Here is an 11082-nt window from a genome sequence, read left to right on the forward strand (position 1 = left end):
AGACTGATATATACAGAACCACCACCAGGGGGAGCTCTACAATAATTACATGTATTATACCACAGACTGATATATACAGAACCACCACCAGGTGGAGCTCTACAATAATTACATGTATTATACCACAGACTGATATACACAGAACCACCACCAGGTGGAGCTCTACAATAATTACATGTATTATACCACAGACTGATATATACAGAACCACCACCAGGGGGCGCTCTACAATAATTACATGTATTATACTACAGACTGATATATACAGAACCACCACCAGGGGGAGCTCTACAATAATTACATGTATTATACCACAGACTGATATATACAGAACCACCACCAGGGGGCGCTCTACAATAATTACATGTATTATACTACAGACTGATATATACAGAACCACCACCAGGGGGCGCTCTACAATGATTACATGTATTATACCACAGACGGATATATACAGAACCACCACCAGGTGGAGCTCTACAATAATTACATGTATTATACCACAGACTGATATATACAGAACCACCACCAGGGGGAGCTCTACAATAATTACATGTATTATACCACAGACTGATTTACACAGAACCACCACCAGGTGGAGCTCTACAATAATTACATGTATTATACCACAGACTGATATATACAGAACCACCACCAGGTGGAGCTCTACAATAATTACATGTATTATACCACAGACTGATATATACAGATCCACCACCAGGGGGAGCTCTACAATAATTACATGTATTATACCACAGACTGATATATACAGAACCACCACCAGGTGGAGCTCTACAATAATTACATGTATTATACCACAGACTGATATACACAGAACCACCACCAGGTGGAGCTCTACAATAATTACATGTATTATACCACAGACTGATATATACAGAACCACCACCAGGTGGAGCTCTACAATAATTACATGTATTATACCACAGACTGATATATACAGATCCACCACCAGGGGGAGCTCTACAATAATTACATGTATTATACCACAGACTGATATATACAGAACCACCACCAGGGGGAGCTCTACAATAATTACATGTATTATACCACAGACTGATATATACAGAACCACCACCAGGTGGAGCTCTACAATAATTACATGTATTATACCACAGACTGATATATACAGATCCACCACCAGGGGGAGCTCTACAATAATTACATGTATTATACCACAGACTGATATATACAGAACCACCACCAGGTGGAGCTCTACAATAATTACATGTATTATACCACAGACTGATATATACAGATCCACCACCAGGTGGAGCTGTTTTACTGTTATACATTATACGGCGCTGCCATGTGTGAGTACCACACGGGTTCCTCCCACACGTGACAGATCACATGACAATGACGTCATTCCCGTGCCTCCTCTGATTGGGTGTCGCAGGTGTGACGTACCCGGAAGTGCCGGTGGGGATGTGAGCGCCGCTGCGGGTGAGGATGTCGGTGCGGGGCCGCCGAGCGCAGGAGGAGGGAGCGGCCGTGCAGTCTGCGGGTTCCCGGCTGTCGGAGCGCTGTCTGGCGGCCGCCTTCCTGCAGGGCCTGGGCCTGGTGTGCGCCTGCACTGCGCTGTCGGACCCCGGCTGGCTGCTGGTGCAGGTGGAGCAGCGGAGCTACGTGTACGGGGCCGCCTACATCCTGCATCTCGGCTTCAACCTGACAGAGCCCGGTAAGAGAACGGGGAGGAATCACCATAGCAACAACGGGAGTCACGTGACCCTGCGCACCTGCCATCATCACTGTCATCCCTCTGTAGCGGCAGGCTGGGGGGAGGATGTCATCTCTCTGTAGGGGCAGGCTGGGGGAGGATGTAATCCCTCTGTAGGGGCAGGCTGGGGGGAGGATGTCATCCCTCTGTAGGGGCAGGCTGGGGGGAGGATGTCATCCCTCTGTAGGGGCAGGCTGGGGGGAGGATGTCATCCCTCTGTAGGGGCAGGCTGGGGGGAGGATGTCATCCCTCTGTAGGGGCAGGCTGGGGGGAGGATGTCATCCCTCTGTAGGAGCAGGCTGGGGGGGATGTCATCCCTCTGTAGGGGCAGGCTGGGGGGAGGATGTCATCCCTCTGTAGGGGCAGGCTGGGGGGAGGATGTCATCCCTCTGTAGGGGCAGGCTGGGGGGAGGATGTCATCCCTCTGTAGGAGCAGGCTGGGGGGGACGTCATCCCTCTGTAGGGGCAGGCTGGGGGGAGGATGTCATCTCTTTGTAGGAGCAGGCTGGGGGGGACGTCATCCCTCTGTAGGAGCAGGCTGGGGGGGGTGTCATCCCTCTGTAGGGGCAGGCTGGGGGGAGGATGTCATCCCTCTGTAGGGGCAGGCTGGGGGGAGGATGTCATCCCTCTGTAGGGGCAGGCTGGGGGGAGGATGTCATCCCTCTGTAGGGGCAGGCTGGGGGGAGGATGTCATCCCTCTGTAGGGGCAGGCTGGGGGGAGGATGTCATCCCTCTGTAGGGGCAGGCTGGGGGGAGGATGTCATCCCTCTGTAGGGGCAGGCTGGGGGGAGGATGTCATCCCTCTGTAGGGGCAGGCTGGGGGGAGGATGTCATCCCTCTGTAGGGGCAGGCTGGGGGGAGGATGTCATCCCTCTGTAGGGGCAGGCTGGGGGGAGGATGTCATCCCTCTGTAGGGGCAGGCTGGGGGGAGGATGTCATCTCTTTGTAGGAGCAGGCTGGGGGGGACGTCATCCCTCTGTAGGGGCAGGCTGGGGGGAGGATGTCATCCCTCTGTAGGGGCAGGCTGGGGGGAGGATGTCATCCCTCTGTAGGGGCAGGCTGGGGGGAGGATGTCATCCCTCTGTAGGGGCAGGCTGGGGGGAGGATGTCATCCCTCTGTAGGGGCAGGCTGGGGGGAGGATGTCATCCCTCTGTAGGGGCAGGCTGGGGGGAGGATGTCATCCCTCTGTAGGGGCAGGCTGGGGGGAGGATGTCATCCCTCTGTAGGAGCAGGCTGGGGGGGACGTCATCCCTCTGTAGGGGCAGACTGGGGGGAGGATGTCATCTCTTTGTAGGAGCAGGCTGGGGGGGACGTCATCCCTCTGTAGGGGCAGGCTGGGGGGAGGATGTCATCCCTCTGTAGGGGCAGGCTGGGGGGAGGATGTCATCCCTCTGTAGGAGCAGGCTGGGGGGGACGTCATCCCTCTGTAGGGGCAGACTGGGGGGAGGATGTCATCTCTTTGTAGGAGCAGGCTGGGGGGGACGTCATCCCTCTGTAGGGGCAGGCTGGGGGGGAGGATGTCATCCCTCTGTAGGGGCAGACTGGGGGGGGTGTCATCCCTCTGTAGGGGCAGGCTGGGGGGGAGGATGTCATCCCTCTGTAGGAGCAGACTGGGGGGGGTGTCATCCCTCTGTAGGGGCAGGCTGGGGGGAGGATGTCATCCCTCTGTAGGGGCAGGCTGGGGGGGGGTGTCATCCCTCTGTAGGGGCAGGCTGGGGGGGGGTGTCATCCCTCTGTAGGGGCAGGCTGGGGGGAGGATGTCATCCCTCTGTAGGAGCAGACTGGGGGGGGTGTCATCCCTCTGTAGGGGCAGGCTGGGGGGAGGATGTCATCCCTCTGTAGGGGCAGGCTGGGGGGGAGGATGTCATCCCTCTGTAGGGGCAGGCTGGGGGGGGTGTCATCCCTCTGTAGGGGCAGGCTGGGGGGAGGATGTCATCCCTCTGTAGGAGCAGACTGGGGGGGAGGATGTCATCCCTCTGTAGGGGCAGGCTGGGGGGAGGATGTCATCCCTCTGTAGGAGCAGACTGGGGGGGAGGATGTCATCCCTCTGTAGGAGCAGGCTGGGGGGGACGTCATCCCTCTGTAGGAGCAGACTGGGGGGGAGGATGTCATCCCTCTGTAGGGGCAGGCTGGGGGGGATCTCATCCCTCTGTAGGGGCAGACTGGGGGGGAGGATGTCATCTCTTTGTAGGAGCAGGCTGGGGGGGACGTCATCCCTCTGTAGGAGCAGGCTGGGGGGGGTGTCATCCCTCTGTAGGGGCAGACTGGGGGGGAGGATGTCATCCCTCTGTAGGGGCAGGCTGGGGGGAGGATGTCATCCCTCTGTAGGGGCAGGCTGGGGGGAGGATGTCATCCCTCTGTAGGGGCAGGCTGGGGGGGACGTCATCTCTCTGTAGGGGCAGGCTGGGGGGAGGATGTCATCCCTCTGTAGGGGCAGGCTGGGGGGAGGATGTCATCCCTCTGTAGCGGCAGGCTGGGGGGAGGATGTCATCCCTCTGTAGGGGCAGGCTGGGGGGAGGATGTCATCTCTCTGTAGGGGCAGGCTGGGGGGAGGATGTCATCTCTCTGTAGGGGCAGGCTGGGGGGAGGATGTCATCCCTCTGTAGGGGCAGGCTGGGGGGGGATGTCATCCCTCTGTAGGGGCAGGCTGGGGGGGGATGTCATCCCTCTGTAGGGGCAGGCTGGGGGGAGGATGTCATCCCTCTGTAGGGGCAGGCTGGGGGGAATGTCATCCCTCTGTAGGGGTAGGCTGGGGGGAGGATGTCATCCCTCTGTCGGGGCAGGCTGGGGGGGATGTCATCCCTCTGTAGGGGCAGGCTGGGGGGGATGTCATCCCTCTGTAGGGGCAGGCTGGGGGGAGGATGTCATCCCTCTGTAGGGGCAGGCTGGGGGGGATGTCATCCCTCTGTAGGGGTAGGCTGGGGGGAGGATGTCATCCCTCTGTAGGGGCAGGCTGGGGGGAGGATGTCATCCCTCTGTAGGGGCAGGCTGGGGGGAGGATGTCATCCCTCTGTAGGGGCAGGCTGGGGGGATGTCATCCCTCTGTAGGGGCAGGCTGGGGGGAGGATGTCATCCCTCTGTAGGGGCAGGCTGGGGGGAGGATGTCATCCCTCTGTAGGGGCAGGCTGGGGGGAGGATGTCATCCCTCTGTAGGGGCAGACTGGGGGGGAGGATGTCATCCCTCTGTAGGAGCAGGCTGGGGGGGACGTCATCCCTCTGTAGGAGCAGGCTGGGGGGAGGATGTCATCCCTCTGTAGGAGCAGACTGGGGGGGAGGATGTCATCCCTCTGTAGGGGCAGGCTGGGGGGAGGATGTCATCCCTCTGTAGGAGCAGGCTGGGGGGGAGGATGTCATCCCTCTGTAGGAGCAGGCTGGGGGGGACGTCATCCCTCTGTAGGAGCAGACTGGGGGGGAGGATGTCATCCCTCTGTAGGGGCAGGCTGGGGGGGATCTCATCCCTCTGTAGGGGCAGACTGGGGGGGAGGATGTCATCTCTTTGTAGGAGCAGGCTGGGGGGGACGTCATCCCTCTGTAGGAGCAGGCTGGGGGGGGTGTCATCCCTCTGTAGGGGCAGACTGGGGGGGAGGATGTCATCCCTCTGTAGGGGCAGGCTGGGGGGAGGATGTCATCCCTCTGTAGGGGCAGGCTGGGGGGAGGATGTCATCCCTCTGTAGGGGCAGGCTGGGGGGGACGTCATCTCTCTGTAGGGGCAGGCTGGGGGGAGGATGTCATCCCTCTGTAGGGGCAGGCTGGGGGGAGGATGTCATCCCTCTGTAGCGGCAGGCTGGGGGGAGGATGTCATCCCTCTGTAGGGGCAGGCTGGGGGGAGGATGTCATCTCTCTGTAGGGGCAGGCTGGGGGGAGGATGTCATCTCTCTGTAGGGGCAGGCTGGGGGGAGGATGTCATCCCTCTGTAGGGGCAGGCTGGGGGGGGATGTCATCCCTCTGTAGGGGCAGGCTGGGGGGGGGATGTCATCCCTCTGTAGGGGCAGGCTGGGGGGAGGATGTCATCCCTCTGTAGGGGCAGGCTGGGGGGAATGTCATCCCTCTGTAGGGGTAGGCTGGGGGGAGGATGTCATCCCTCTGTCGGGGCAGGCTGGGGGGGATGTCATCCCTCTGTAGGGGCAGGCTGGGGGGGATGTCATCCCTCTGTAGGGGCAGGCTGGGGGGAGGATGTCATCCCTCTGTAGGGGCAGGCTGGGGGGGATGTCATCCCTCTGTAGGGGTAGGCTGGGGGGAGGATGTCATCCCTCTGTAGGGGCAGGCTGGGGGGAGGATGTCATCCCTCTGTAGGGGCAGGCTGGGGGGAGGATGTCATCCCTCTGTAGGGGCAGGCTGGGGGGAGGATGTCATCCCTCTGTAGGGGCAGGCTGGGGGGATGTCATCCCTCTGTAGGGGCAGGCTGGGGGGAGGATGTCATCCCTCTGTAGGGGCAGGCTGGGGGGAGGATGTCATCCCTCTGTAGGGGCAGGCTGGGGGGATGTCATCCCTCTGTAGGGGCAGGCTGGGGGGAGGATGTCATCCCTCTGTAGGGGCAGGCTGGGGGGAGGATGTCATCCCTCTGTAGGGGCAGGCTGGGGGGATGTCATCCCTCTGTAGGGGCAGGCTGGGGGGAGGATGTCATCCCTCTGTAGGGGCAGGCTGGGGGGAGGATGTCATCCCTCTGTAGGGGCAGGCTGGGGGGATGTCATCCCTCTGTAGGGGCAGGCTGGGGGGAGGATGTCATCCCTCTGTAGGGGCAGGCTGGGGGGAGGATGTCATCCCTCTGTAGGGGCAGGCTGGGGGAGGATGTCATCCCTCTGTAGGGGCAGGCTGGGGGAGGATGTCATCCCTCTGTAGGGGCAGCAGAATAATAAGTGAGACAGCATTTTTAGAGAAATCCCCTCCAATCTGAATCTTTGTTCCACGCCTCAGCGTATTGTCTCTTGGAGGCTCCGCACACCGGGTGACTCAGAAGTCAGACTTTCCATTTGGGGGGCTCGGGCCGCCCCTCGTTCTGTCCAGCAGCAATGTTATATCTTCTGTATACGATTTGGGGGCTCATACACATTGGGATTGGATGGCATAGATCCCTACCTGAGGGGTCCGGGCCTGCACACCGTTCGCCCTGATATCTGACCTTCCCTCCTGTCTCTGGTCGTTATTAGGCGCACACCAGCTCCTCCATGAGAGCGGCCTGTACCTCCTGCTCCTGCTGACCACCTGCTGCTACCTCAGCATCCTCCTCGGTCTGGCCGCCTTCCTGCTGGACTTCCTGGGGACGAAGTACATGGGAATCCGGAGTCTGGTGGGGATTCTGCTGCCTCCCACCCTGCACCTGAGCACAGGTAACGCTGCCCAGACACCCGGCACTGCGGAAATCTCTCCTGTTAGTGACAGTGTATCAGTCCGGGGGTCCGCACATCATTGTAGCAAACCCTCAGCTGCGAGGAATATTCAGTCTCATGGATTTTTTACCTTTGAATACTAGTAATAAAGCAGAAACTGGTCAGGAACAGAGACAGAAACTTAATTTCTCTCTTTCACCATAGGGTGTGTGGAGCGGGCTCAGGCATATGAAGGAGGTGTTATACAGCCAGCGCCTGCCTCCACCAGTTCCCATCACTGCCGCTTAACTATTTTGTTGAAACGGTCAGTGTCTTGACTGCGGTGTTTAGGCCTCGTATGGCTGTATGTGCGGACGAGTATTAAATGATGGATCTTGGGGGGAAAAAAGGAGGAAGATTCTAAAGCATAAAATTGAAAAAATTGGACATGGCCAGAAGGGGTTAAAAAGTTGTGTCACTACATGTACAAGCACAGGAGGAGCCATGCAGCCCATGACTTAGTGCGGGGCATCTGGTTATTTCCTCGCCTCTTATCCCCTTAGGTTTGTGACCCTTGCAGTTCACCGTGTGTCCACTTGGTGTCACTGTTGCTCATTTCTCTGCTTTTGTTTTGTTGGCCCTGTGTCCAGTCTCAGGTTCTGTTCCTTATTCTTCGTCCCCTTCCCTTGCAGTTCACCGTGTGTCCACTTGGTGTCACTGTTGCTCTCTTCTCTGCTTTTGTTTTGTTGGCTCTGTGTCCAGTCTCAGGTTCTGTTCCTTATTCTTCGTCCCCTTCCCTTGCAGTTCACAGTGTGTCCACTTGGTGTCACTGTTGCTCTCTTCTCTGCTCCTGTTTTGTTGGCTCTGTGTCCATTCTCAGGTTCTGTTCCTTATTCTTCGTCCCCTTCCCTTGCAGTTCACCGTGTGTCCACTTGGTGTCACTGTTGCTCTCTTCTCTGCTTTTGTTTTGTTGGCTCTGTGTCCATTCTCAGGTTCTGTTCCTTATTCTTCGTCCCCTTCCCTTGCAGTTCACCGTGTGTCCACTTGGTGTCACTGTTGCTCTCTTCTCTGCTTTTGTTTTGTTGGCTCTGTGTCCATTCTCAGGTTCTGTTCCTAATTCTCTGTCCCCTTCCCTTGCAGTTCACCGTGTGTCCACTTGGTGTCAGTGTTGCTCTCTTCTCTGCTCCTGTTTTGTTGGCTCTGTGTCCAGTCTCAGGTTCTGCTCCTAATTCTCCGTACCCTTCCCTTGCAGTTCACCGTGTGTCCACTTGGTGTCAGTGTTGCTCTCTTCTCTGCTCCTGTTTTGTTGGCCCTGTGTCCAGTCTCAGGTTCTGCTGCTAATTCTCCGTCCCCTTCCCTTGCAGTTCACCGTGTGTCCACTTGGTGTCAGTGTTGCTCTCTTCTCTGCTCCTGTTTTGTTGGCTCTGTGTCCAGTCTCAGGTTCTGTTCCTAATTCTCCGTCCCCTTCCCTTGCAGTTCACCGTGTGTCCACCTGGTATCACTGTTGCTCTCTTCTCTGCTCCTGTTTTGTTGGCTCTGTGTCCAGTCTCAGGTTCTGCTCCTAATTCTCTGTCCCCTTCCCTTGCAGTTCACCGTGTGTCCACTTGGTGTCAGTGTTGCTCTCTTCTCTGCTCCTGTTTTGTTGGCTCTGTGTCCAGTCTCAGGTTCTGCTGCTAATTCTCCGTCCCCTTCCCTTGCAGTTCACCGTGTGTCCACTTGGTGTCAGTGTTGCTCTCTTCTCTGCTCCTGTTTTGTTGGCTCTGTGTCCAGTCTCAGGTTCTGTTCCTAATTCTCCGTCCCCTTCCCTTGCAGTTCACCGTGTGTCCACCTGGTATCACTGTTGCTCTCTTCTCTGCTCCTGTTTTGTTGGCTCTGTGTCCAGTCTCAGGTTCTGTTCCTAATTCTCCGTCCCCTTCCCTTGCAGTGTTGTCGTCAGCGGCGGCCGTGGCTCTCTGCACCTACCTCTACGTAGCCCTGTACCATGAAGTGCACTTCCAGCTCATTAACTCTCCCGCAAACACCTTGACTCTGGGCGAGAGTTACTACTTTGCCATCTCTGCCTCCTTGGCTTCCATGGCTGCCACCGTCCTCAGCTTCTCTTATGCCAGAAAATACCGGAAAGTAAGCGGGACAGTCACACCATCGTCACAAATCGAAGAAACCGCCCCACTACTGCAAGAGACGGACCCCGCGGGAGAGTACGGGTAGCCTGCTATGCAGCCGCCCACCAGAGGACCAAAGGGTTGCATTAATCTGCACGGGTGTGACTATTTCCAGTACAGTATTATGTGTATGTGGGCTGTCATGTTATAGACCACTGAAGCCCCCTGATATAAATGTTACCGACTGCTCACGGGGGGATTATATCAGGGGATGAGCAGCTTCCTGACATCGGCAGCCGGGGTCTAACATTGTCCGTCCCCGGCACTGATCGGTGGAGAGGAGTCTTCTGACTGGGCCCTTCTCTCCAGACGGCAGTGATTGGGGCAGACCCCCGCTCCGTGCAGCATGCAGCCATTACTATATGCTACCTATGTTGTATCCCTCCTTTTATAGGTCAGTCATTTTGTTCTTTTCTGTGTTTTATAGAGAAACTATCAGCACAGTGTAATGATTGGGGGATTTCGAGGGAGACGTGTGCAGGGATGAGTCTGTGAAATGGATTTAGTGTTTCCCTCCTCAGAGAACTGATCAGGAGCAGGGGGCCGGTGTAATCGGGAGTCACTCACGTGTCCACCTCTTGTTCAACGGGGTACAGATGGCTACACAGGGAACATAATCCTTAAAGATGGATTCCTCTACTAGCTCATCAGTATCAGATCGGTAGGGGTCCATCACCAGCCCCCTACTGATCAGGGGCCGACGTACAGTGCACAGCTCTGTGTGGGGCAGATAGAGCTGGACTGCAGTACTGAGAGCGGCCACTAGATGGTTGTGGAGCTGTGCTGTATCGGCTTCATACACGGACTATATCTGGACACTAGTCGGGGGGGCTGCTGCATGTCAGACCCCAATGGATCGGATTTATTTATTTTTTTTTTTAAATAGTGGAAAACCCCTCTAAATGTTTGCATTCATTCACTCGGATCTGTACACACTGTCATTATGTACCTGCTGACAAGTTCCCATTAAAGCCTGTAGTGCTACATAAGAGCCTGTGCATCGTGGGACCCCGGGAATGCGTTCCGGGACCACCCTCCTCTGGTGTTATGTACACGATAAAGTAACATATTATAACTTTGTGTATACAGCTCCTTTGCAGAACGATGTGTTTCCATCATGACAGACTCCGTTATTGGGGGTCACGAGCCCTCCTATTCACATCTAGAAGCTTGGATCCCGACCGGACACAATTGTAACAAACCCTCAGCTGTGAGGAGTAATCGTGGCTGTAGAAATCTGCAAATGTTTCCATTCGCTAACAGGAAGAGGAGATGAGGGGGAAGGGTCTCTGTTTTCAGCAAAGTCATAGCATAACTTGGGGGGCCACAGAGGGTCTCTTAACCCCTTAACGACCAACATGCACCTGTCAAGATAATCTCTGATTTTCTCCCATAATGCATCTGAAATATACAGGCCCCAGAGTTGCCTCTTGCCAGCGGCTTAACCCTTTAAGTGCCAGAGGGAACAGCAGCTATGGCACTCGTAGAGATAGAGGGGGCTTTCTGTCGCCCCCTGCGTCCTCCTTATAGGGTGATGATGGCTGACGACGGCCCCCCAGGTCCAACCAATGTCCGTTAGGCCAAAGTATTATACAGGCGATCGCTGGTTCCCGTCTTCAGTGTGAGAGGGGTGAAATATAATCCTAAAAAGTTTCATTAAAAGAAAAAAAATTAATGGGTTTTGTTTTTTTTGTTTTTTTTGTTTTTTTTTTCTTTTGATTCACCAAATCTATTAGGTGCTTTTGTCATCATCATAGTAAATATATTTACACCGCACACTCTAATGACAACGTGTGGTTTTTACTGAAATATTTATTAATCAAAATAAATTTAGATAAGGGAGCGAAACAGAAATATAATGCTGGAAGCGATATA

At 55.8% G+C, this 11082-nt stretch overlaps 1 protein-coding gene and 1 long non-coding RNA gene across 2 annotated transcripts in view; one reads left to right on the forward strand and one right to left on the reverse strand.

The window, feature by feature from the left end:
- Window positions 1-1918, reverse strand: part of LOC138657382 (uncharacterized) — a 125453-nt gene extending 123535 nt beyond the window's left edge. Inside the window, exon 1 of the long non-coding RNA XR_011317043.1 lies at window positions 1758-1918. This is a non-coding gene — a long non-coding RNA (uncharacterized lncRNA). The remainder of the gene's footprint in view (window positions 1-1757) is intronic.
- LOC138657381 (uncharacterized) lies at window positions 1419-10282 on the forward strand. The gene is made up of 3 exons (XM_069745135.1): window positions 1419-1699; window positions 6887-7066; window positions 8970-10282. Exons 1-3 carry the CDS (start codon window positions 1471-1473, stop codon window positions 9251-9253), a joined length of 693 nt encoding a protein of 230 aa, XP_069601236.1. The 5' UTR covers window positions 1419-1470; the 3' UTR covers window positions 9254-10282.
- Window positions 10283-11082: the final 800 nt, after the last annotated feature.

This window comes from Ranitomeya imitator, chromosome 1 (genome assembly GCF_032444005.1).
Source record: "Ranitomeya imitator isolate aRanImi1 chromosome 1, aRanImi1.pri, whole genome shotgun sequence".
Classification (NCBI taxonomy): domain Eukaryota; kingdom Metazoa; phylum Chordata; class Amphibia; order Anura; family Dendrobatidae; genus Ranitomeya; species Ranitomeya imitator.